At 45.1% G+C, this 27,103-nt stretch overlaps 2 protein-coding genes across 2 annotated transcripts in view; both read right to left on the bottom strand.

Annotated features, from left to right (window-relative positions):
- The window catches only part of LOC137874534 (regulator of G-protein signaling 12-like), a 32,711-nt gene extending 11,553 nt beyond the window's left edge, over positions 1–21,158 (bottom strand). The window contains exons 1-7 of the mRNA XM_068713267.1: positions 21,066–21,158; positions 18,193–20,079; positions 16,507–16,599; positions 4,199–4,220; positions 2,020–2,189; positions 723–815; positions 262–405 (exon numbers count right to left, since the gene is read on the bottom strand). Coding sequence (XP_068569368.1) covers positions 262–405; positions 723–815; positions 2,020–2,189; positions 4,199–4,220; positions 16,507–16,599; positions 18,193–19,995 — 2,325 coding nt within the window. The 5' untranslated portion in view covers positions 19,996–20,079; positions 21,066–21,158. The remainder of the gene's footprint in view (positions 1–261; positions 406–722; positions 816–2,019; positions 2,190–4,198; positions 4,221–16,506; positions 16,600–18,192; positions 20,080–21,065) is intronic.
- Positions 21,159–22,227: 1,069 nt separating this feature from the next.
- On the bottom strand, positions 22,228–25,693 carry msantd1 (Myb/SANT-like DNA-binding domain containing 1). The gene is made up of 3 exons (XM_068713860.1): positions 25,276–25,693; positions 24,879–25,175; positions 22,228–23,383 (listed from the first exon to the last, which is right to left on the bottom strand). Exons 1-3 carry the CDS (start codon positions 25,527–25,529, stop codon positions 23,092–23,094), a joined length of 843 nt encoding a protein of 280 aa, XP_068569961.1. The 5' UTR covers positions 25,530–25,693; the 3' UTR covers positions 22,228–23,091.
- Between the last annotated feature and the right edge of the window lie 1,410 nt (positions 25,694–27,103).

Here is a 27,103-nt window from a genome sequence, read left to right as displayed (position 1 = left end):
CCCAGATGGCCACCGAAGAAAACCCAATATGCTCGGGCAAAGTGACTAAAGGCTAGAAGAGAACCAAACCCCTACTGTCAAGAGAAGTGTCTCGATCTTCAGTGTTAATACGGGACAACGCACCGCGTGTGTAAAGCCCTCTGAGGCAACTTGAACATTGTAAATACATTTTGAAAGTATAAATCAACCAAAGACACGCAAATATTTAAAGAATGTCTGCGTTGAGAGACGAGCGAACTACTAGGACCGTCTTGTCGGTACCTGTAGCTGCTGCGTCTTGAACATGTCGGGCCGCGGGGAGGTGAGCACGTCGTCGGCCAGCTGGGCCTGGCTGTCGATGTTGACCGGCATCGTGGCCTTGCTGGACAGGAAGCTGTTGTAGATCTCTCCAGCTCTCTGGCCCAGCTGCAACAGAGAGGTTGGATGACGGAGAATTTGAATGAACTTCTTATGTACTCTTTTTATTGATATATTTTACACACAAATCATATAAGCATCCATATGTAATTTTATGTGCCCTTTGTAAATATCTACCCCATCTAAGCCTCTACAATTATTTAAATTCTACAATTTGAGGGAAGGAAAACTCACTTGATATTAAATCTGAGAGGCAAAGTCACACATAGACTTTATTTTGTTTGACGGTTTTATTTACCTGCATATTTGACAATCCATGTGTATGTTTGTAGCAATGGGATTTGACTCATACTGTGTGGACGTACCTGCTTTTTATCAGCTGCAGGGACATGACTGAAGTATTCGCAGGCCTGCCAGAACAAGATGTTCTCCTCGCTGAATTCTTTCTTGAGAAATTCCTGTGGAGTCACACGGCGCAAGAGTTTCTATACGATCATTCTATCTCATCGTTCCAGCGCAAGTGTTGTCGAGACCAGTAGTGAGGCAAGAAAACCGATCGGGTGTGATGTTGCGAACAGGATTGGTGTAAGTGTGGGCGAGGGACAGTGTAGGCGCACAGCTCTGATCAGCGCTGAGGGGAGGTGAGGAGCGAGGTGGTTCTGGGACGCCACAACTTAGCGTTGAGCCTCCTGAAAGTGTTGTGGGCTAAAATTCAAAGACACATCTTTTATGTGGGAGGTAACATAAATGAGGTGCCTGTGCTCGGAAAGGTTGGACATTGAGAACTGGTTCTGAACTTGAACCTGTTCCAAATCTATATAAACCTAGGATTCCTATAAAAAAAAAAAGTGCTTTGCTGATGCTGTGAACTCTCCAAAGTCTGGCAATGACTTAGAAAAGATAAAAGGTGATACAACAAAATGTAATGATGCGTTTAAATAACTCAATGCATGGAGGAAGTAGTAAAGACTACCTAAACCAAGACCAAGTCAAGACAAAGACCAAAGCAAGGCTTGACCAAGACCGGACCAGTGTGAGTCCCATGATGTGGGACATGCAAACCAAAGGCACTCCTCAAATTGATCTGAAAAATCCACATTCCCACAGAAAACAAATGAAAATTCCTCTTCATTCTCCTCTTTTGTTGCCATATATGCTGTATTTATGTATGTGCTTGTAGAAGTGTACCATGAGAAATGTCTTGATAAAATAATCGACAGGCATTGCAGAGGTGTATTTTATGTGTGGAACTTCACAGTAATGATGTTAACAAATAACAGACTGAGTAAAAATGCGGTCAGTTCCGAGACCGAGACCATAAAAAAGACATTTGTATGCCATAATGGTCGATCATCAGCTAACAGATGAGTACTAAGCACAAGTAAAACTTATTTTTCTTTATCGCTTCCACTACATTTTGGTTTCCTTCTCAAATAACACGCCATGAATAACAATAAGGCTGCAATAAGAAACAGAATTACAAAGCAAAAATCAATAAAATCCAAACAACACAAAATTCAACTTCCCGCTCGCCCACTTTCTTTTACTCTTAAATCTTAAATCTGAAGCACCAAGGCGCTTCACGCTGCTGGCTTTGACAACACTTTCGGTTTAGTATGACGGGACTCAATCAATCTGGGACACTTTTTTTTGTTTCCTTACCGAGAAGTAGCGCACACCCACTGGATCCTGGAGGAGGCGTTCGAAGCAGGCGGCCCAGCTGGCCACGCGCTGCTCCGGAACCCCTCGAAGGCTGCCTGCTCCTGGAAGACTGCCATTGCTGTTCAGGCTGCTCTGGCTGCAGCATCCCTGCAACTGGACTCCACTATAGTCTGCAAGACGGAGGGAGCAAAATGCAAAAAGGTTAGCGGGCTCTAATGTTAAAGGGTAATCCGAGCCAGAGGGAACGTTGGAGCAATTCTGCTGTGTGCCCTGCAGCATTTTTCTGTGTTTTTTTTTTTTTTGTTGAGAAGGCAGGCTGAGTTAATTTAATCTGTGGAGGAAAACAGAGCTTTCATAGAGATTTTCATAAGGCTTTCATAAGGATTTTTTATATCTTCAAAAGCAGACACGTCTATGTGTTTTGGTGATCGTGGAAGCGAGAAAGCACAATAAAACAGCACATTTTTTCCATCAGATTCGGGTTGAGGTGCTAATTTAACTACTGGCCACTACTACACCTAAAACTCTCACTACGGCCTTTTCAACACTTTGCTTCAGAGTACAGGGAATGACATACGAGTTGTCAGCAATCTAATAAAAGCCGTGATCCTGTTGGAGTTAAGAGAGGGAAGAACTTGCCATAAAATGATCTAGACATAATGGGGAGCCAAGAGGTGCCCTGTATCTGCTCCAAACATAATTACAAACAGAAAGTGGATAAGACTATAAGGTAAAGGTCAAGGGATTCAAAAGGAAAGCTAATGGCTCTTCACTCCCACCGGTAAATGTCACACAGTAAGTGAAAGTCAAAGTTCAAAATATGTTACGAAGGGAAGTGTGGAGAACAAGGCTAACAGATCTGATTGCAGCCGACAAACAGCAGATGTCACTCGGTTGGTAGGAGAAGAGCAAAGAGGGGGGGCAGCGAGGACAGAGAGCAGAATGAAAGAAGACAAAACAGAGGAGACAAGGATGATTAGAAGGACATAAGGAAGGGAGAGTGGGTGAGGAGCCGGGAAGCTGCTGGTCAACTAAAGCGGGGGGGGGCTTTGGCCCCGCATAGTACCTGCTATCATGGCAGCAGATGGCCACTTTAGAGCTGTGGGCCGAGCAGGCACAGTAAAAAAACAGAACACACAAAAGGGTCACGGTGAGATATATTACAGATACATTCTGCTGAGAGTCAACTGGTTGGCATGGTAAACGGGTACTAACAGACCGCGTCTCTGCTGTTGAGAAAAGAAAGTAAGCTAACTGCAGTGAAAGGCAGTGCTGCACGTCCTCATCTTGTCGATACGCCTGCACAAGAAGCAGGGAGGATTTACAAATAGGTGCAGTTCAACTGTGGCCAAATAAAAGCACTGTAAATAGGAAATGACGTCACCAACAGTCTTGCAGAATATTACTACGGTAGCCTCGACGTGACCTTTTTTTTTAAAACACAGAGTATAGCTCAGTAGTCCATCTGAATGAGTGCGTCTTTAAACTTTCACAGGCTTTACGCTAAGTGTGAGAATCTGTGTGATTTGCTTTCTTACAATGGGGCCAAATGGCCGGTTTCCCCTGGGCCTCTGGAAGTCTAAAGTTTGCCGACAAGCCATTTGTTTGGACTTGGTTTTAATGTATTAGGGCCGAGGCTTTGGGAGACGGGTTTACCACATTGTGTGCCGCTCAGTTAATGAGATGGCTTTGGAAAGCAAACAGCCGTGCAAAGTCTGATGCGCATCCACGGTGAAAAGGAGCGGAGCTGCCCTTCCTCTGTCAGCCTGTTAGCAAATGTTATTAAAAAAAACGGGCAATGAAAGGGAGGACCAGACAGCGTGCGCGCCGGCCCCGACTGTAACCCCAAACACGCTCAGCAAACAGCCTTTGTTAATGAGGCACGCTGCTGCCTACAGTACATCATCCTCACTGTCTTCTTTTTATCTGACCATTTTTATTGTGCAACTACAGAGTTCTGCGTAGAGAAGAAAATGAGAAATGAAAAAATGCACCGCAAGCTGGAAAAGATTGAACAAGCTCTGCAGTTTTAGCGAAGAAAATAAAACAATGATTGAGAAAAGGCCTTCAAATCTCGTTACTCTTGTGATTTAATTCAGTTTTAAGAGTTTCACTTCGATGGCTGGCATTGTTTTCCATGTTTAGAGCAGTAGTAGGAACATAAGGTAAATGTACTCACCGCCATCTGAGGAAGCAGCCGACTGAAAGAGAACAAAGAGAGACATGAGTGAGAGGCTGCCCTCATGACCTCCTGTGCCGAGACAAGAAACTGAAGGTAGCAGTGATAGCATGCATCCCACCAGTCACTCTGAGGTGTGTCCTTGTGGTTTGTAAGTGAGAGTGTGTGTGTGTGTGTGTGTGTGTGTGTGTGTGTGTGTGTGTGTGTTACTGGGAAAGGGTTGGATCTTAGGTCCTTACACAAGACCATTAATTTGTAAGTGGGTGGACCCCAGGCCTCTACCACACACAGCTGTTCACACCTCCACACCAGGACCCACCCTTTATTTTATACTATCCTCACACTCACACACACACACACACACTCACACACACTGAATGTGTGCATTCCTGCTAACTGCAGTCACAAAGACCACAGAGGTCATCAAAGCAGAGCTACTTGAGAGGCCGTCGCTGGCCATAATGGTCCTCTTTTCACTTGCTAATTCAAGCAGTGAGGAGGTCATGCATGTGTAGACGGCCATGAATAAAAGGCGAACAGCACAAGTCCCTCCTTTGTGGGCATGACAATTTAACGGTGACAACTTTCCATAATTGGGTGTCATTATAGCCAAGGAATAACGCTGAATGGGAAGAACACCCGTGTCCGATCTTGCGATGGATCCACAAATAATCACGTGGCGACGTTTCCGTTTAAAATCACTGCCTCAACATCGGGGCTTCTCTAAAAAACCTGTAAGCATCATTTCAGTTAGGCTGATGAAGAGAGATTTAAAACCCAAACTGTGTAGCTGCTGTCGCAAATATATTTAAATGCAGGGGAGGATATGAGAGGCGCATCTTCGGGTTTGGTCCAAGAACACAAGAACAAAACAAAAAAAACGGCGCGTTGGAGGATTCATCTGAAAAGGGGAGACTATTTCCAGAAGAGTGTTTTCTGAGCTGCCACTTCAAAGTGTGAATATCCAAGGCTGATAATACGTCTAAACAAGGCTCCTATTGCCAGGCTGGTGCCTCGGTGAGAGCAGTACATACAGTTTGTACTTTACTGGAGTTGCATAATACTGGACTGTAAAGCTGCAATAAAACAGAACAATGGAAATGGAAAAAAAGTGAGTTGGCTGTGAATTTGATTGGTTTGTTTTCAGCTCGATCAATCCGCCAGAAGAACAAGCTCGGACACATTGTGGAGCGGCCCATTCTCTGTAGTTCTTTTGTTGATGCTACCGGTCGTCTGAAGGCCGGGGAACGTGACCGCGGTCATGTGCCCCGACGTGACGCTCCATTCCATTTTTAGGAGCGACCACATGTTAAAGCTCTATCAGACACAGACCACTAAACCACTAATTGTCTGTCACAGCCTCTTTACAACTCTGCTGCTGCTGAGTCCAACCCCGCTACAGTCAACACCCAAAAGCCCCCCCCCCCCTGTGGTGGCTAGCATGTGTACAGTAATCATGGACGACCAACATGAAGCCCAAACAGAACAGAGAGAACACCGACTCCACCTGTCTGTCCCTTTTGGGTCTAAAAACAGCAGAACCTCAAACATTAAGTACATAGATTGAGCGGTTCATTTTAAAAGAACCAGACAGACATCACACAACGTGACCTAAACTTTGGTTTTGAACAAAATATTATGATTTGGTGTATTTCCTGCTCTTCATTCTTTGGAAAGATTTGACTTCTATGGTGACAAATATGATAGATGTCTGCTTCGTCTTATTCACAGACATGTAATATGAGTGGGAGAGTTAAATCATCATGAATGGCCTCTTGAGACACAGGGTTTATGCAACATCTCATTGTTTAAAGCATGCTCGTGTCAGAGGAGAAATATGTTGATGACAAATATGTATAAATTGGTATTCAGGCTGGGGCGGCTAAATTAACGGAAATGTTGCAGATTCCTCTAAGCAGCCTGTGACATAGGGTTGTCATACCGTGCAACGCTAAAAATGTGTCCACTGGTAAAGATTTCCGGTTCCACCGCTGTGGCGATGCTGGCGTGATCTGGGGATTTTCGTGTGACGTCGCGAATCCAAATGCCTTAAACGGTAACACGATTTGGGCAGACATGGAGAAAGTGCAGGAGGAGGTATCCAAAACCAAATGTCTGTCAATCACATAATGCAGGAAAACCTTTTTTTTCTATTGGTATACTATCTTTATATTACGCTGAGTAATCATTCATTGTTCATCTAAAAACTTGTAACACTTGAAGTTATTGTTCTCTTAAAGCCGTATTGCATTTTGAATAGATTTTAGTGTTATTGTTTTGATTCGTTTGTTTTTAACGTGTGTGGTTTGTTTTGTTGGTTGAATTTACAGTTATCGTGATATAGAAATACCACACAGTATATTAGATTACACATAATTGTTTTAGATTTACTTCAAAATCTACTCTCATTCTCTAATAATTATTTAAATTGTTGATTCATTTGTTCATGATTTCAAATAATAGATAAACAATAAAATGACAGAATGCATGTTACAAGTTCCCTGAGCACAATGGTCAAAAAACATTCAGTTTCTAATTATAGAAAACAATTATAGAAAAATCTGGAAACAAGAAATATTTGTCTGTTTTGCTTGATAAACAACCTAAATGATAAACACATTGTCAAAATTGCTGTTGGATCAGCAAGTACTTAATCAAGGACATAATGATCAAGCAGCACAGTTATATAAGTCGACCAGGTCGGGCTGGCAAACAAACAGTGGCTGGTGTTTGTGTGTTTGTGTGTAGGAGGCTGCAGCGGTGAGACCACACACACACACACACACACACACACACACACACACACACACACACACACACACACACACACCACTCGTTATTACTTCCTTTGCCCACGAGTCCCCTGCAATGAGGCACACCGTCACCTCTCGTCCACCTTCCTCTGTTGACGCCTCTGGTGACGAGCTGGTCCACCATGGGTGGCTCTGCGGTGAGACAGACTCAGCTTTGATCCTGATCATAGGCGGCTGAACTGCAGAGATCCCATTTCACAGCTGGAGTCCCCTCTGAAAGCGGTCCACGTTAGGTTGTTATCAACCAAATGGACAAAAATTCAAGTCACGGCGAGCACCCCGACTCCAAACGGAGCAGGATCTGGCTCTCCGGTTGGAAAATACTCTCCCAGCTTTAGTGAGGTACGGCCCCCACGCCACACAGTCTGGCATCCCGGGACACCACATGCTGAAGGAACGTAGATGATCCCACCAAGACAGATTTGTGTGTGATCTCTGAAGTGAGCCACCCGCGACACAAGCACACTTTCACCGGTGTCAAATGAAGGATAGGACACATTTACACAAATGACCCCTATTAACACTATTTCTGATCTTTTAAAAAGTGATTTCTATTACCTTTTGGGCTTGTTTCGGCATGTTCCTTCCCTCAAAACCTGGGTTGCGATGTACCCTGCTCCAACACTTCAGTCAGATTTAAAAAAAAAAGCCTCTTCTAAACTTTTACACAAGTCAAGGCTGATTCTAGCATCCCGCAAACAAACAACCGCAAGTCCCCACCGCTTCAGACAGCTGTTCTGAGTGGTGGAGAGAGGCGAGCAACAACGAGGGAGCTTAATGAGAAAAGCAGCTGACTGAACAAAAGGAGTCTCTTCGTACGGAGGAGGAAGAGGAGGCTCGCCGGGCAAACCACAGTTTACTTACAGTGTTAAAGTTCCAAGTCCTCTTGAAGGAAAGTCTCTTCTTGAGACTCATTGTTCCACAGTCTGCTACACCAGCAGCACACAGACAGATTATGTGTGTGTGTGTGTGTGTGTGTGTGTGTGTGTGTGTGTGTGTGTGTGTGTGTGTGTGTATGTGTGTGTGTGTGTGTGTGTGAGAACGCATACCTGAACATTCCCCACCCAAAAACTCCGCAAACCATGTCTGTACAAGTCAGAGAGCGAGAGAGAGGAAGAGAGGGAGGGAGGGAGGGAGAGGAAGAAATCTGACATATGGTACTGGACAGAAAGAGAGAAGAGGAGGAGGAAGAGGGGGGGAGAAGGAGGAAAGAACGATCTCCTTACTCCACAGCTGTTGCCATGGCAACGCGCCCGACAATACATACAGCCTCCTCTGCCACAGTGGCATGAAGGAATCAGATGAATTAACCTCCCCCCTTTTGTTCCCCTCACACACACACACACACACACACACACACACACACACACGCTGACCATGTCCAAACCACAGTGCCCCCCCCCCTTCTGTTTCCAGTCGGGGGCACTCTCTCTTTAGTCAGTTTAAATGGAAACCAGATGAATTTTGCCGAATCAAAATAAAAAGTTTGCTCGCCCACCAGTTGAACTCGGAGCTTCGTTAGACGCTGTCACAGAGCGCCGGTCCCGCTCCGCCAACTTTAACAATGTCTATTGGTGTTTTTTTCCTCAAGCAATTTTATCTGATGTACCGGCAAAACAACCAATTCTGGCATCACTCCTTGCCTCCGCTGCAGCACTGCGCCTCCACATTTCTGGCAAATCTCTACAATCAGCACGCCGACTGTGTTGTAGGACGAACTATTATTCTTAAAGCATTGGTGGCTCATTCGGAGGCACATGAGATAGCATTCCTTCGTCCTAATTTTGCCGTCAATAATGGAGATACGGTGTTTATTAACGGCGAGGTTTTCAGATTTGTCCCGTTTCGTTGGATTTTCACGTGGTCTGTCACTTTGGATGACGTTTGTCATATGTGCATGGTTGTGTTGATGATCACAAATGACAACTTAACCTTAAAGAGAAGGATTGATGGGAAAAGGCCTCCGTATGCTTCAAACACACTGGGTCGAACAGTCTACTTCAGCCCTGCACTTTTGCCCTTTGACCTCCCTGAGGCAGAGCGTCCACTGCAGCCAGGCGAGCACATCTACGCACACATGATGAAGAGCAAAGCATGCTGGAACTCTTCAAACCAAGGGTCGCTCACCGAAGAGTGTGCTGCCACAAAGGGAATAGTTTCCACGCGAGCTCCGAGCCTCCACTTGACTTTTAATCAATTCGTTAAAAACCTTTCTGGACGGGCTTTACTGCGACACCGAGCGCCGCTCGTCACAAGACCTAACTAATTGAATGTCAAGTTCTCCACCAGGCGATCTGCAGCGCAGACGGGAAGATAATCTCGGCCTGCTATCTGCGGCAGACGACAAACTATTCCCTGACAATAACATCAAGAGAGCGCCTCGCATTGGCGGCAACTTCCTTTTCGAGGCAGAAAGGGGCGAGGGTGCGGTGACTGATAAGACGGAGGAGACATTTTATTCCCAACCAAGCAAGGAGTGTGTGGGGGAGAGAGAGAGAGAGACCGATTTAGAGAATCATGAAACACCCCCCCCCCCACTGACAGTATCTGAGCGGAGATAGCGCAGTCAGACAACCGGGTGTTTGATTTTCGGAGGTTAAGGAGGATCCGGTGTTCTTACTGTGGGGGAAATCTTGTTTGTCACAGCAAATCTGTCACACAATCACATTAGCAAGGATCTGATGAGGTCAGCATGCTTGTGCGATACAAGGCGGTCAGGAATGGTAAACAACACGAGCGTAATTAGCGTCCCTTTAGATTTCCTATGTGTATTATGCCCATAGATCAAGGGCAGTGATTTTGAGTCCCTTCAGACAACAGCATATGACTCACGGTCACGCTCCGTTGGGAAATCCTATTTGTGACACAAGAGCCTCTGAAATTATGCCAGCGGTGTAATTTAACTTCACTTAAGTTATGATCTAATTTATTGTCACATATACTGGGAAATAACTTAATTTGATTTTTACTGAAAACAAGGGGACAGTAGAAGACATGTGATTTGGGCATTTTATTGGCAAACTTGTAAAAAAAAAAAAAAGTAAGGCTCAGATTTACATTCAAACCTTAAGATTTGTTTTCCCACAGTGCACAAATCCAGGTGTAAACTCTTGTCATGCTATCTCTGCGAACAGATGTGACCATATTCCAGGAGCTGACGAGAGTGGGAAGCTAACACTTAAGTTGTTTCTGATTTTAATTTTAAAAAAAAAACAAATCTAGTAAAAGAAGGGTTTCTAGAAATCAAATACAAAGATCTGGACTCAAACCTGACAATGATGCTGTGTGGATACATGTCTGGCCCTCGGGCCCCGGGCCACAAACACTCCAGACTTTTAAATGTAATCCCCTCAACCAACAAACGGGTCGTTCTCAATGCCTTTGAAAGACACAAGCGATTTGCATGCAAACAGAGGCCACCGCCACAATGCGTTTCATCTCTTAATCCCCCTCATCAGTGCTAAATCTACTGCCTGTTCCCCAACTTTAACCGGTTAGCCACGGCAGATGGGTACGGCTCTGCTCCTGTCTGGATTAAAGTGGCATTACTATGATTTGTTCAGCGCTGCCGGTGTGTGTGTGTGTGTGTGTGTGTGTGTGTGTGTGTGTGTGTGTGTGTGTGTGTGTGTGTGTGTGTGTTCACCACTTGTTGCTGACAGGGAGTACTAGCATTCCTCTGGATGGAGATGTTTACCTTTTTCCCCCCTCGGCCGCTCTACTTCTCGCAAAGTGCAAGCCGATATCAGAATGTGTCTTTCCCAACTCCTGACGACAATGTAAATTCTGATGTCGTAAACTCTGCCTGAACCTGTACAGCTCGCGTCACCGGTCCCGCTGCCCATGGCTTCAAGAAGCCTGAAAGCATGCGCCGAAGACACGGTGTTATCGTCGGAGTAGCAAAAGAGGAATGCTAGGTCGGAGGGACCGCTGGTAACAAATACAATATGTTCGATTTACAAGGCACAGCTAAACAAAAATAGAAAAACGTCAGAGAGGGAAACCAGTGGAACCGGTGACCACGACCCCTCCCATCTCCATTTACCATCATAGAGAAAGGGCTGCGCTCTCATGAGCCTGGAGGGCTCGGGGTGGGTAAACCACACGAGATACCACCACACCCTATCGCTGCTCTCTTTCTCCTCCATAAAACCCCCCAGAAATGGACTTTCCATCCTGAAACCCGACACTTGTAATTAGTCCTGTGAGGTTTTTACACCAAAGCAACTTACACGAAAGCCCGATACACGGTGTTTTGTAAAAAAGTCTGGCCGCTTGGGTACATCGGTTGTGTGCCGACAAGGCCATTGATTTAAATGAATATCTGCCTCCTGGAAGTGCACCAGGCTATAATGTTGCCGATGGCAAAGGACTGCCATGATTGTTCACTTCCTGTGTAAGTCCCGCTGACCTTACACCCCACTGGTAATCCTTTTGGTCATGCAGGGAACCTGAGCCGGTTGAGGGGGACTGGAAAAGAGTTTATCCCTCTAGGCTGAGCGCTATATGATGGCATTTTGTCTCTATGGGTATTTGGCACGGCGACAAGTGCCTGTTAATGCTCACGGTGGCAAAACATGCAAAAAATAGTGACAATTTCTCTTCACACAATGCATACAGCATCTGCATCTTTCCTTAAAAACTCTTACCATATGTGCAGCATGTGCTGGTCACCTTTTCGCTTAAACAAATATTTCCTAATATAACACTGGCATGCATGATTTGTATTTCAAGGCAACCTTTCTATTTTTTTTTTTATCTACTGCCTTTAGAAATACCAGGACACACGGGGAAGGTCAACACATGAACTATGCGGATCAGTTTACTCCACCCAAAGCAGTGAGGTCATGCAATAACCAAGCTACATAAACGGATATATCATATTCTGCGGTAACCTGCACCAACACGAGGCCAAAAACACACCAACTACATTCACTCTCCGAGCCTCGGCGCAATCCTCTCCAGTTCAAACAAGACAAGCCGTCTTGCTCAACGTCTACAAAGACTTGAATCGCCCTGGAGACGCCTGAGCTACAGGTGTGAGGCAGAGAGTCGATCACGACGAGCGGCCCGCCGCTTCCCAGACATGTCCAAACTGTTTCCAGGGAGGTGATACAAGACTTTGGCACTTCTGAAGCCGTTCCTCGTTGAGCAACCTCCACACCCTTGGCAGCAGATTCCCCTTCAGTGCGGCAGAGAAATAATAATAGTATGATTGAGGAAGGTAAACAGTGAATCACCCCCAGAGGTTGCGTATCACATTCGCCCGTCCCGGTTCGGACACTCTTTTTTTTTTTTTTTCTTCCTATAGGCAATCAGCACGGGATGACGAAATGCTGTGTATACATCGTAATCCTGAATGTCGAAAGATGATGTCATAGCATCTCCGTCCTGAGGTGGCGAGGCGGCCGGGTATTTTTCCGTGGTTCACGGTTTTTGGTCAAAACGGCAAACTCAGCAACCACAGCCACATCTGGTTATTGGCTGTTTGCATATTCATACACCGAGCAGCTGGACAGTTAAATAACTTCCATTCTAAGTTTTGTTGTGTTAATATACTGTTTTTTCCCCCAGTCGGTGGGTTTGGAGAGAGACTTAATTACAATAAAAAAAAAACTCTTGCGGGAGAAGAGAGGACGAGAAGGAATCATCAACATTTAGAGGAAAGAGACGGGCTGTTTGGTCTTTGCATTCTATAATGGTAGCCCGAAGACACGTTTCCTGAGCGCAACTGTCCACCCACACTCCAGAGCCGGCCGTGTGATGTCAGCCAGATAAAAGTGTGTCGTGTTCTCCATGCCTCTCTACAGCTAATCCTGCAGGAACGCACAGATTCCTGCTCATCTTCTCAAATCATGACACCCACATCAACGAAAACAATTCATACAATGAAGTACGGCATTTAAATTTAGCAGCTTACTAGAATATTAATAATAATGATGATTCAACTTATGGAGGAACATAGGGGTGGGTTGGCTTGGACACACTGCACGGCTGTTTGGTTGAAACATATGAGCAAACCGAGGATCGTGCAGTAGTCATGCAGCACCAGAAGACCAAACCGTCTGTTGGAGATGAGTGATTAAGAGGGCTGCTGAATCAGAGCGGGGACATGCCTGCACAGGGGCAGAGAGAGGCAAGGCAAACACCACAGGCAACCATTTCAAGTTCAAACTAAACTGCGGCTGTTACGCGATCCGACCAAAAAAAAAACACAATGCAAAAGAATTTAGTTCCACTTGACCACTGATCTCCCTCACGCACTGGATCGAACTTCTCCCTAACGCCACCGAGTGATGGCAAAACGAGTCACTTCTCAGAGCCCACTTCATCCCTTGGTGTGCAGTTTGCAAGTACAATCTCGGGTCACTTCACAAAAAACACCTTTTTAGTGCGGCGTTCTAATTTAAAGTCAGCGCGCGTCCAGATATAGACGCTAGACCACATTTTTTTGCTGTATTGAGCCGCGCAGTGTGTGTGTGTGTGTGTGTGTGTGTGTGTGTGTGTGTGTGTGTGTGTGTGTGTGTGTGTGTGTGTGTGTGTGTGTGTGTGTCATGCAGCACATGAGAGTTCAGCTGGCTCTGGTGAAAACATTCCTCTGACAGACCGCACAAGCTAACCACTGTACGCCGCTCAAAAAAAGGGGTCTACAACAGGAGCTACAAAGAGCCCAAAGACGGAGACGCAAACGGGGGGGGGGGGGGGATGGGGATGGCACCGGTAAAGACAACAAGAGCAGAAGAAGCGGAGACAGACAAAAAAATAATAATAATAATAATAATAATGAAGACTCAGTGGATTTCCTGGCAAAGACTTACAGAGCCGAGGGTCAAAGTTTGCTCCATGTATGCCGCTGGGCGCGCGCGTTCCGCTGGCTCGTCCCCTCAGCGCTGCTCCGCACGCCTGCTGCGTGTAAACCGGTCCATCCGCTGGGGCTCCGGCGGCGCGTGTGTGTGTGTGTGTGTGTGTGTGTGTGTGTGTGTGTGTGTGTGTGTGTGTGTGTGAGGACGGTGTTTGCGGGTGCAGAGAGAGAGACAGAGCGCTTCAACGGGGAGGAGAGAGCGTGCGCAGGAGAGCCGAAAAAATCCTGACAGCTACTGGGAGTTCAGAAGCTCCCTCTCTCTCTTCCTATGCTGCCGGCCGGCTCCCTCCCTCTCTCCCTCTCTCTCTCTCTCTCTCTCTCCCTCTCTCTCTCTTTTCCTCCCTCCTCTTTCCCTCTCTGTCTTCATGCCTTCTCTTGGTTCCTGCTACGCCCACAAGATAGATCCATTACCCACAGGCGTGCAAACAAGAGCCGCTAATGTCTTCACACCTAAGAGTAGAGGAGAAACTTCACACTCACGGAGCAGGAAGAGGTGCCCCAAATTTATTTTTTCTTCCCAGCAGGCACCTAGAGTATGCCTGAATAAAAGCAACGTGCTTTGACGAACTCGCATTAACGGATGTGTTCACATGCAAGAGGAAGACATTGACTCATGTTGGCTGTGTTGGGATGTAGCGGGTCGAAGCAGCACATTCTTAAACATGCCCCAACATAAGTGGATCAGACTACGAAAGCCCAGCATGCATCACACACATCAAAAAACCTCTGTGCCATGAGGACAGTCCCTCAGAAAATCCTCCCCAACAATACACAAGTTAGAGAGACCATAAAGAGCCCACTTCAACCCCTCGAGTTTGTACTCACATTGCTAGGAGTCACATGAGGTCAACAGCTCAGCCGTCTCTCCTGTCTGATGCAAAAGCTCTTCAGAGAGAAGTTCGTCTAAATCTGTTGCCCAAGTAAAACCAGCAACTCCTGCGTGTGTAAGTCTTTGTAACGACACACTTGGTAATGCCGTTGGAGTGCTTTTGGTTTGCCACCGTCAGATCTCTTGACCGTGAACCCAGGTTGAAGCTCGGCCCTTGAAACAAGAGCCCCGGGGGCAAGTGTGAGGATCTAAATCGCCTTTGAAGACCGTAAAACATCCCCTGTGGTGTTATTCGGCCTACCGTGACTGAAAACGGGGGTGAAAAGACTGTTGTTGATGATTAGATGCCGTCTGAACACTTATTGAGCCGGATGCACCACGACAACAGATTCTCTTACTTTCTTGGATGTTATCTCACAGGAAGTAGAGTGATTTTTATCTCCAGATATCAGATAGTCAGACATAGTTAGTTACATGATGTCCACCAGTACGCACTTTCAACAGAAGCGCGTCCAGATGAGGACATATTGGTTATGGTTCTTTGAGAATCAAACTGCAGGGACCCTTATCCAAGCTGTTTGTCTTGTGGGGAAATTGAACGTCTACCTCTCTTCCCTCCAACAACTCCCAAGTCGATACGGCTCTGTGCAAAACAAACAGCAGACAACTCTGTTTGCACAGCAGGGACTGTGTTCAACTGTTACAATGGAAATGGATTTCCTATTCAGGTTTTTAAAAAAGTGGCTTTTTCAGACAATAAAACATTAACATTCTTCTGTTTGTCATCAAAAGAAACATGGCGATAGACCTACACCAAGGAGCATTAGCCAAACTCAGCTGTCTTCATTCAGCAGCCAACATGTCGGCGCTCGATAACGTCACGTTACCCATAATGCTTGCATGCGAGAGGCCAGTCTTTTTTTTTTTTTTTTTTTGACATGACTGATACTAGACAAACACAATAGACTCTGTTTCTCCCCGTTGGTGTCATAGCAGCTCCTGATAGAGTAGGTGTGTGAAGTCTAAGGTTTTTACAGGGTGCACAACACATTGCGTAACGAAGAACTCAACACAATTACTACAAAGTGTGAAAGCAACCTGCTTTCGGTCCAGCCGATGCTATTTTGTTCAGGGAAAAATAGTTCCACATAAGAAGTGGAAGGTAGAAAAGTGTACTCTCTTGAGTACAATGTGTGGTCCTCGGGTGTGACTGCTATGTACAATACAGCATTTGGTTTGTTTTTCATGTGCTTTTTAGAGCAGCCATGACATGTAGGATGGCCCCGGCGTGTGTGTGTGTGTGTGTTTTTTTATTTTTATTTGTGTGAGTATGAATCAGTGTGCATGATGAGTAATGCCCGCATGCGAGCGAGAGAGTTCCTCAGCGACATTAACATGAGAAAATGTGAGCACGACATATTCGGTCGCGCAGCAGTGCTCATTAGCGAAGGCCAAACAAACAGGGCCGCGCCTCTGGTGAACACACAAAGACCACTTTGTGAGCCGCCCCGTGCCACAAGTTTAGCAGTTCAAGGCGACGGAAATGAAAGGTTGAAAAAGAGCTGAAAGTGGAGCAGCATGAGAAAGAGGAGGAGGGGGGTTTCAACTGAATGTCCACATTAATGGAGCAGACCACTTGAAAAACCGCTGAGGGTTTTCCAGCTTTTGTGGAAGACAAACAATGGCAAAATGAATCACATGCAAAGCTTTGAATATTTGAATGTTCCGATTCAAATAAAATGAAAACAAATGCAGAAGATAAACCTCGAGGAAAAGAAATGAAAAAGAAATAAAACGTGTTGCCTACCTCGAGGTCGTCCAGTGATCGTGCCAAGCTCATTCGTTTGGAGGAGCGACGTTTGGAGGCACGTGCAACACCCAGACCCCAAAACCTGGAGCCCTGTGAGAAGCAAAGACCAACAATGCAGAGTATATTCAACACACTTATCCTTGGACTTCATTATGAATAAAAGAAAATTCAATTAAAATCAATTTCATTAAATTCCATTGTATTGTCAGTACTGGTCTGGATGAATTACAATCTCTGATTTCCTACAGAGCTTCTGCATTTACATAGAATGTCATTTATGAGCTGAACTACTACAACCCTGTTTCAAAAGTAACCATACAGCACTAATTTCACAGTCGACCATAACTACCATTAGAGATCAGACAGAACCGCCATGGTTTTCTGCCTATCGTCACTTTAGAGAAGATAAAGCAGTTTCGCCAACAGCCCCTCTTCTTATGATTGGAGAGGCGGAGTCTAATGTCTGAAGGAGAGTTTAAGAATTGCAGATAATTACCGCTGCATGACATGCGGGCTCTACCCTGTAATTTGCCCGGCTTCCTGTGGAAGATCGTCTCCTTTCAGAACTGATGCAGGACACAATCTGCTTCTGATTTATAGACACAGCTAAAAGGCTTTGCTTGAATAAGGCAGAAAACGCCAATAAATGGCATAAAAGAGAAGAAGATAACAGAACGGGAAAGAGATAAATATCTGTTTACAATAACACGCATGGCCAAATCAAAACAAATGTCACGGAATTGGCTGGACGTTAAATCAACATCTGGAAACGAACAGCTGAAGAGATTAAAGAAAAGGAAATGATCACCTGCAAGTTGAGTAACACAGAAGAGGAATTTAAAAGAAACTGGAGTAAATATGTCACGGAGTAGCAAAACTAAGAGATCACTGTAGGTTAACTGGGCAAATATTGACCTGAATTTTGATTTTTTTTTTTGCTACCGGCATGTTTGCATACATGTCTAATGACTAATTGCTTTTATCCCCTTGGCTGAGAGAGTTGAATAAACTCTGAGATACGCATGATGGATTTCCTCAGGGAGCCTCATTTCCGGAACTATATGGATACACAGGGCCATCTTGTGGGCAGAAAGAACAGTTACATAAAAAGAAAAATCCTTCTCTCCGCATGTTTATGACAATGACATCATTGACTTAAAACAGGTGTTTTCTTGAGTTCCATTCACACTCAGCACCAATTGACTGCTGAAAAAAAGGTGTATTGTATTTCTTTGTATAGGTGCCACCAAAAAACTCACTAACACCCCCTCAGTGTCTGGAAAGTCAACTCCGTCTGACCATTTAATACTTCCTGTGTCGCTGTGTTAAACATGAATGAAGTGCAGAAACAGATGTCTTGGTGTGACTGAGCTTCCAGTGGAACTCTAAAATATCACCGTGTAAGGATTTCTCATTAACACGTGGCAGAAAAAACAATATATGCAAAGATACAGTGTATCAGAGCAGAAACAAGTACTCGGAATCCTATGATATCTAGAAAAAGTACACACAAATCAAGTTTTGATTAAAGGTAAATAGCCATGGGTAAAATGTTTTACCTTCTCTATAATCAAAATATGAATGAATTTGAAATTTTCCTCTTCAGGCTTCTAAAAAAGAAAAGAAAAGACCCACAAATTGCAGACTTCAGTTTTAAAACGTAATTTTTTTTGTCTTACTTACATTTTTGATACCGTCATCTTTCCGCTGTTTCTCTCTCTGCTCAATAAACCTTGTGGTCCATTCCTGTCTGGGAGGGAGCATCATGACCTCTGCTGAGCAGTACCTGTCTGAGGGGATCTGGTTCATGGGGGGCGGCAGGTTACTTGTGCCGGTGCTCAGGCCGAGGCTGGAGGACCAGCTGCTGGTCACCGGAGGCTCAGGGTTACCGCTGAGGGCTTTAGACCACTTTGGCTTTGAGAACCACCTTTGGCTCCCTCTGAGAGGGTCTCCAAAGAAGTTTGTTTTTTTGCTCAGAGGCAGGGGAGGTGGTGGGGGCTTGAACTGGAACTCGAGCCTGGGTGGAGGACCTCCATAAAAGCTATGAAGAGAATCGGGGCCAGGTAGGGACTCTGAAAGGGAATGTGTGGCGGCACTGTTCTCCAGATTCAGTTTTGGCCCGTTCTTGGAGAGGTTTATTGGGGTGAGGTCTTCAGCCCGGGGATAATCCCATGGACAGCTGGGGAGGTGGGCTCCAGGGTGGTTTCGGATGGCAGAAGGGAAATCCCTGTCCGCTCTCTCCTCGGGGGGCGACGCATTCCCAATCCCACTGTCCCCATTGCTGCTGGCGCTGCCTTGTTTGCCGGCACTGCCGATCTCCTTGGCCTGCTGCTGAGTCTCCATGTCCAGTTTGACTCGAAGCCTCTCCACGGCCTCCCCCATGTCACTGTACAGCACTGTGACGAAGTGAAGAACATCTGGCGGAGTCTGAGGGAATTCCAGGCAGCCCAAGGCATCTGGATCGGGAGTGCAGTCAAAGCCAAAGCGTCCGGCAATGCCTATATGGTCGTCATGATTTCCCAGCTCTGGGTCGATGAAGAACACGTGGCAGGAGGCCCGCAGAGGACCATCCTCGGGCACACGGCCATTGATTATATGCGCTGTAGTGACCAGGCATAAAAAACGGGGGTCTTCGGCACACACGGCCCCTAAAACCAGGTTCTCGGCGGGCAACGCCGCCAAAACAGCTCCGGCGTCGTCACAGAGTCGGATGCAGTCAAACATGATCTTCATCATCACCAGAGTATGGGTGTTCTGCTCCGTTCCCAGCAACCGTATCCGCTCCCGAATGGCTTTTAAACAGTCCTCCTCCGATTCGGTGGTGTTTAAAATCAGCTCTGTGGAGCTCAGGTAGCCCACCACCAAGGTCATGTTCAACATACTCCAGTCTGGGTTAGCTTCTTCTGTGTCCGTAAACACCGAGTCTGTGTCCCCCGCTCTGGGAGTTCCCTCCTTTTGCTGCTCAGCTAGAGAGTTCCACTGTTGCCCACCCCACTGTGACCATTGCGACATATCGGGCTCGGACACCGGCCTCTGTTTGGCGCCGCTGGCACAACTCGAGTTAAAGGAGGAGTTGCTTGAATCGTGCGAGATGGTGCGGAGAACACCTACCTTTTGGAAAACACCCCTTTTCGGGCCGATCCCAAACTTTGCGTCATTGAGAATGGGGTTCCCCATGACTCGGTTCGCAGCAAGCACCACCAACTGCAAGGGTCCCGTGCAGCTGCCAATCAGCTGCACCACGGTCTCATGCAGAGCGGCGGACACGTCGTTCCCATTGATGGCCATTATGTGATCCCCCTGTTTGAGTCCCACCAGGTCAGCGGGGCTTCCCTCCAGGATGCCGCTCAACAGGCACGGCCTCTGTCCCGAAATAGTGAAGCCATACCCGGCCCGACCGCGGGTGACCTCCACGCCCCTCAGCTCACCGACCGCGCTTAAATCCAGACGCCTCCTAGCTCCCTCGGGCTGTCCCTGTATCCTCATCTTTCTCGTAGGCTTGCTGTGAGATCCAGTGAGTTGGACCTGAAGCTCTTGCGGGTTTGCCAACACTAATGTGTTGTTGTCATCCTTCAAAACAAAGTGGGGAAAAAACAGGAAGACACTTTAAAAGCAGTTTGTTTGCCGTAAATGAAATTATATCCACAAACAAAAAGAAAGAACAGAAGTATTATCACACGCGATCATACAATAAGTCAGTTGCTCTCAACAGAGACATGTGGTGAAATACTAATTTGAAGCATTATATTAGGGCTACAACACTTATTTTCATTATCTCTTCATCTGTCAAATTCCTTGGAAATGAATTGAGTTTGGTCTTGTCAAATTGTAAAAAATGTACACCCATCACAGTTTCCGGATATCATGTCTAAACAACAAAGATATTTAGTTTACAGGCATTTGAGAGAACATAAAGAGACTCTTTGCCTTAAAGAGGCTGTAATGAGCTACGTTGGGTTTATTTTTGTGCAAAAACTAACTTCAACTATCAAAAAAATCATCAAAATTGTAGCTAATCCATTCTCTAGATTACACAGTATAATAACTATGTGCAGTTCAAATTTAAAATTTACACTTAAATAACACTTCTTGTTGAGACAATTTGGTTAAAAATCAAACATACAAAAACACTTTACACATTAAGGGCAGGGTGTTGCTCTAGCTCTTTCTTACTCATACTAAAGTAAAGTATGAAACACATATCAATCTTTTTTAAGCAATTATCTGTCAGAGATAAGGCACAGACAGCTTGCCTCGTGTCCCCCCCCTCCACCCACTCCCCCGAAACAGAGTGCCAGCTGGCTCTCTACTCACCAGCAACATTTAAATGAGAACCAGCCTCTTTGGTTTCGGTCAACCACTGTTTGTAAATGTTCCAATACTCTGCTGACCGCACAAGTTAAACATTTGGATCTCCGGAAACACGGAGCCTTGTGTATTTGTTTTTATTTTGTATTAATAATAATAATAAAAACATGATGTTACGCTCGTATTTAACGCCCAAATCCGAAACTATCGCCACAATGAGGCTGCGTGAGGACTAACTTTTTAATTACCTTTTTTACGGGAGTGAAAAGATCCACAAACGCTGCTTCGGGTTTAACGCAGCTTAACGTCGAAAAGTTTACATTTTCACTTTAAACGTCCATGTATTTGTTTTATTTCCCTGCCGTGATTCAGTAGTCCATATGGCAACGCGCGCGAGCACCGCCGCCCTCCATTCGCTTGAGGCGGAGATCACAAAGCGTCTTTCATTGTAACCATGACAGCGTAACGTCTCTGGAACACGTGACCTCCCTTTCTGGCCAATCACCACGTGTGTTTCATTCAATATTCAAACGGTTGGAGTGACGCTATTGGCTGAGAGTGATGACTGCTTACAGTCTTTATTTTGCAAATAAATCTCATTTAAATGCGTTGAGTTGTTTTTTTTTACTAAACAGCGCCACTTAAATATGGAAGTAGTGTGATTTAGACCAAGTGTACGCTCTGTTATCATCCCGGAATTATGTCACGTTAAATTTTAAAATGCACACAAACATTCAATGTTCATAAGTTCTCAATATAAATATAAAAAAACACATATTATTAGTCTTACCTATATGATTTTGCTGTTACTGCAGTATCTCCCAATCACTGTGCATGTGGTTCTCCCGCCCCTGCCTCTTCCACACAGGAGCAGCAGCACTTGTCTGTAAACAATACCTCTGTGGTCAAAGGGCGACAACGGTTGCACTGTCACATGGCTTTATTACACATGTGTAGCAGCCTACACATTTGCAAGAGGGAGGGTTTGATAAAATATTGTGATTACTGATGAATGGCCTAATGCTATTCATGAAGGATATATTCACATACGCATGACATGCATATTCACATTTGCATATTCACATATGCATGTCATGAAGGAATTGTTTATTTCCTATGTATAGTTTTTGGAAACAGCAATATCACAGGTAGCAATATTTGCTTCACATCTTGAACAAACTGTATTGCATTTTCCTTTTTCATGAAGCAGCGACTTTCATGGAGTTGGTGTAGTGTGCGAGGAAACTAACTTAATCCCCAGTTTCTCCAAATCCTCTTAAAATAGGCTGAAAGGCAGAGACTTTAACATTTTGGCTCTATCAGGCCATGCCTTCTGTGTATTTTGCATGTCAATAATTACTCTGCAGCAAAAAATGAAAGACAGTACATAATGGTAGACTGTGTGTTGTTTTATTCAGCAGAAATGCATCATACGAACTGGACATCTTTGCCTATTCTAGCATTGAAATCTCAGAAAAAAAGTGTTTCTGTTTCCGTCTCTGTTTGGCCTATAGGCCTTTATCTAATCCTAAAAGCACAATGCCGTCCGCGATTAAACTGTCATTTGTTTGTCCTAAGTCAGTCCAATTAATGTGCCGGCAGAGAGCCAGTCTGTGTGGTCACAGTGACGCACAATCTGAATATGTTGGATATGAAATAGAAAAATGAGTCAGTGGACTCAGAAATTGTCCGATTTATATTTATTGCAGCTAAATAAGATTCACAAAATAGACATGTCTCTGGGCTGCAGCCGGTTATGTTGGCATTTGCTCACAACATTTCAAATCCCTTCATTATTGCCTCAACGTCTGGTTCATAATGCTACAAATTGTCCTGTTTTGGCATCAAAGTAATTTAACTTGTAATTATCCTGGCACAGTGAAAAAGTAACAAGATCATTTTTTTTGCAACGCTGTTGCTCCCACAGTGATTTTAATAGTATACTTGACAATTATCACAACAGGAGATCTGATACAGCTATCCCTACAATAAAAGCCCAAATAGGGGCTTAACATACATTAGATGCTTAAATGCCAGCATATGTCACTATGGTTATTAACATGGGCCATTCCATTTATGATATGCAGGCTGAGGACACTTTCAGAAATGACGACAGTATATTTTTGTAACTCTGCACTGATAATATGCAACATGATAAACCTTAAAAATGTTCTGTGTTGAACTGAAACCCAAAATAAATATTATTTTTTTCCTTGCTTCAACAAGGCTATAAGTGAGGCAAAACCATGATCTCTCCCCGACCGCCATAACGCTTCATGGCTTCACTGGCTCTTTAATCCCACTCTGACCCCATGATGCTGACGTGGCGGAGGGAGGCTGGATCATCTTCTCGAGAAGGTTCATCATACGTTCCTGCAGCTGCAGACACTGCACCTGCAGGAGGTTCTGTTGTTGCATGGCTCGACGGACCTCCCGGCACATCTCCTCTATGGCCCGGCTCGACTTCTTCTGTTGCTGTAACATGGCCTGCATCACCCGCAGTTTCTTCCTCTTCATGGACAGCTGCTTGTTGGCGTGTCTTTTCCTGGCTGAAGTAGGGTGGGAGCTGGAGAACAGAGAATGGGCCTTTTAGAGCACACAGTGTCTCGTGGTAAGAGATCACCTCTGGGTGCAAAGAGCTCATTGTTAGTCCTTCGATCTAAAACATGTTTGTTAACATCAGCAGCTTTCTCCAAAAGCCAGAAATCGTTCAACCAGAGTACCAAAAGTACTTTAAAAGTAAAGAAAAATACAGAATAAACTAATTAAATCGGCATCGATGTAAACAAATGCCAGAATGCAGCAACAGTAACTAAGTACAAATTTAGTTAAGACCAGACCCAAAGTAAATGTTTTACCATAGCTATCAGCTGCTAAAACATTGCTAAACACCAAACCGAACAGTCATCTAGTCAGCTAGAGAGCCTAAAGCTCAAGCTAGCTGAAGATAATCATTCTAAGTCAGACTTGGCTACAGACAAATGTACCTACTGTTCCCCCCTTGTTATGTCATGTATGTGTAAGTTCAAAAGAAAACCGTGTGTAAAATTAGAGGTTACTACAAGAGAGCCAAATCCAGTTAAAGCTAGCTGATGATTAACACAGCTAGCCGTTGTTGAAGCTACATTTACTCCCCTAGCTGTTTCCTGTAATTGAAACATATCAATTTTGGAAAAACTAACACCATAGTAATTTAGTTTGTTATCCCACGTAAATAAGGCAGCAGCAAAATCACGTCATTGAGGATAAAAAAAACAGCTAAACTACTCCTGCTAAAAAGGTAACTAGCCTAGCTTAGCAGAGTAGCAGTAACTGCTATCTCAGGTTTTTACACTTGGAGAACTCATGACTTGCTGCGGTTAAGCTGTGTTTAAATCACATATTCATGCCCTTGTAAATAGTTATATTCAGTTCAGGGCAAAGAAGAGGAATACATCATGTTGAATGTTTTCTAAATCATGTGTTCTCCCCTCATGTTCTCTAAAGTTTTTTTACAATGGTTGTTGTTGTTTGCTTGATGTAAAATCCTAAAGCCCCATCCTAAAGAGAAAACTCCTCTTTTTCTCAACTTCACTTCTTGCTGTAGTTACGTTGCTCCGCTCTCTAAGGTGCATCTAAAGTTGTGCCTAATGACATGTTTACTTGTGAGTTAGCAAGTTCAGTCTTGACAATCAGTTTTGCAATCAGCAGTTTTGCAAAACAATTACCCGCACAAGTTCTGCTTATTTTAGCCACACCACTTGGTTTTCCTCAGCAGACGGAGCGATTAAGATGTCACGGAGATGGTTTTAGCTATTTTGTTAACGCAGTGACGTGATAACAGGTGGTTACATGGTGAATCACATTGTTATCATGTGAAAGCATCATATCAAGGCGTTATATTATATGACATTATCTCATATGATAATGTCATATAAATCTCTTTCTCTCTTATGACAACTCCATCGGCTCAGGAAGACGACAAGATATGGCTGAAAGCTAACCTTGAGCTTTTGCCATTTTGTTTTACTGTTGCTTTTGGTTTTTCCCTTCTTTATATACAGTATACTAGTTCCTGTTACCTGGAGTCCTGCGTGTGTGTCTCACTGTCAGAGCTCAAAGAGTCCAGCTCTTGTTTTATCTCCATCTCATCTGAGGAGCCTGTGTACTCTGGCAGGAATCCCAGCACCCCCTCCTCGCACTTGGGCAGCAGGTTGTCTGTAGACTGGGAGGAAGTGGAGGGACCTGCACCGGAGGCCTGAAACTCCAAAGAGTTCACACGCCCGTTCTCCAGCGGCTTGGAGAGGATCTTCTCGATGGCCTTGAAATACGGCCAGTCCGGCGTCTCTCCACTTTCACAAACTACGGCTTTCAGTCGCCTGTTGGATAAAAAAAACAAAAAACAGATGTTTAAAGTCATGCAACAGCTGGAGTTTGTTGTCATACCTCTGATGGGCCATTTGGATCTGGATCACTTGCCTGTATTGAAATGACATGTTGGTGATTTTCATCTTGATCTCCTCTTTGAAGCGCTGCTCTCCGGTCAGCTGGTAAAACCTCTGGGACATCTTCTCGTAAACCTTGGCGTTCCTCTTGCTCATTTTCAGTTCGTGGTGGTGTTCCTCCCACACGTACAGGAGGGCTTTCATTTCCCCATCGGTCCAGTTCGGGGCCCGCCGGTGTTTGTCACTGTGACCCGTCATTAGGTAGCTGAAACCGTCCTCTGTTGCCATTTTTCAAAATGGTGTCCCTTGGCCTGCGCCGGCTGTGTTTGCAGAAACAGGATCTTTAGTTGGTTGTATTTGAAAGCCTTTTACTGTGCTAAGAGCCGTGTTGGATCTGCAGTGAGGGAGTGATACATGCATGCAGGCACACACACCGTCCTGCCTGTGCCCTTCCCCCTAGCCTAGCTGAAAGAGGACTCAAAATGGGGCCTAAGGCGGGAGAGGAATCCGGTTAAAAGCTTTTAGTGGTGCGTGATGTCACCGTGACATCAAGTTGCCTTGGCAACGGTGAGGGGAGGACTTTATTTTCCCTCCCTCTCTTCTAACCACTCCCATCTGCTCTCCTTTCCCCTCCACTCTGCTGCACTGGCAGTACAAAAAGCTTTTAGCTGAAAGGCAGCAGTGTGAGCTGCATGAGATTGCTGACAGTTTTGAAATATGAGCCTCTGGGGGACGAGCGAGGAGAAAAAAAAAAGGAGAGCTGAGGGTATGTGTTTCCCTGGCAACGAGGCACTGGATTTGGTCGTCAGCCAACACACTGCTCCATTTAAAAGCTTTTAATAATAGAGTCATTTTGAGACGGACGACGGAGGTTTCGCTGTAGAAGAGAGGAAGACACTTCCAGGCTGCAGATTTGCCCTAAAAGGCAAGAGAAAAACTCACTTCAGCTCACTGAAAAACCGTGAAACACTTTAGGGGGGGGGGGGGGGCACCATTGGAACGGAATACAAAATGCTGACTGCTCTGTAATCTGTAATCAGCTTTCTATTCATAGCCCTGCGTTGAAGACAATGGACCTCTGCAGGAGGGGTTTTTCTGACCACTTGGAGACCCCTCCCCCATTTACATCTCAGCAAGGGGCAGATCTCCGTCCTCCCCCATCTCAAGCGCCCTAATCTATACCATATTATGTGCATTTATTCTCTTGCTCCCCTACTCTCTTCCGCCCTCTTTGTTCCCTATCTTTCTTTCAAGAATATTTATGCATCAAAGCCACACTGCACAGACCTCAAACCGCTCCCTCCCTGCAGCATTTTGCCATTTTCTTTGTCTCTCCATATTGACTTTTGCCACCCAAAAAGTGCAGAAACAGTAAGGCACGGTAACACACAAGCCCACCCTCACTTCATCTTTATTAGTGCCACTAGTTGCTGTCAGTGCGGCTTAACTCAGTTGCGGTCTGATTAGACATTTGACCCATCTGCTCCTCAGTAACCTGACAGGCGGCCGGTGCATTTTCAAGCTACACATTTGCATCTATGCCCAATCCATCACATCTGTCACTTAAGACAGACGTTAATCTCTGCCGTTACAGAAATGGAAGGGCAAATGAAAGTTGCTGTGAAAGGTTTGTTTTTCCATCCTCCAGTGTGCAGTTAAAATGCCTGCGTCTCAAAAAGTGAATTAGTCTTTTGGGTATGGGTTTATATTCATTGCTTTCTGACTCCCTGAAGGTGAAATAGTATTTTTTGCAAGGTTGTGATTGTTGCCTTCGTTCAGAATTAAGCAGGGTAGGTGTTTTCTCTCACAGGAGAATGTAAATAGTCACTAACCCTTGTTCATTTCAATATCATGAAATCCTC

This window comes from Cebidichthys violaceus, unplaced genomic scaffold (assembly GCF_023349555.1).
Source record: "Cebidichthys violaceus isolate CVI_PGR_0920_01 unplaced genomic scaffold, fCebVio1.0.p SCAF_19, whole genome shotgun sequence".
Lineage (NCBI taxonomy): Eukaryota > Metazoa > Chordata > Actinopteri > Perciformes > Stichaeidae > Cebidichthys > Cebidichthys violaceus.
This window is presented reverse-complemented; position numbering and strand designations above follow the sequence as displayed.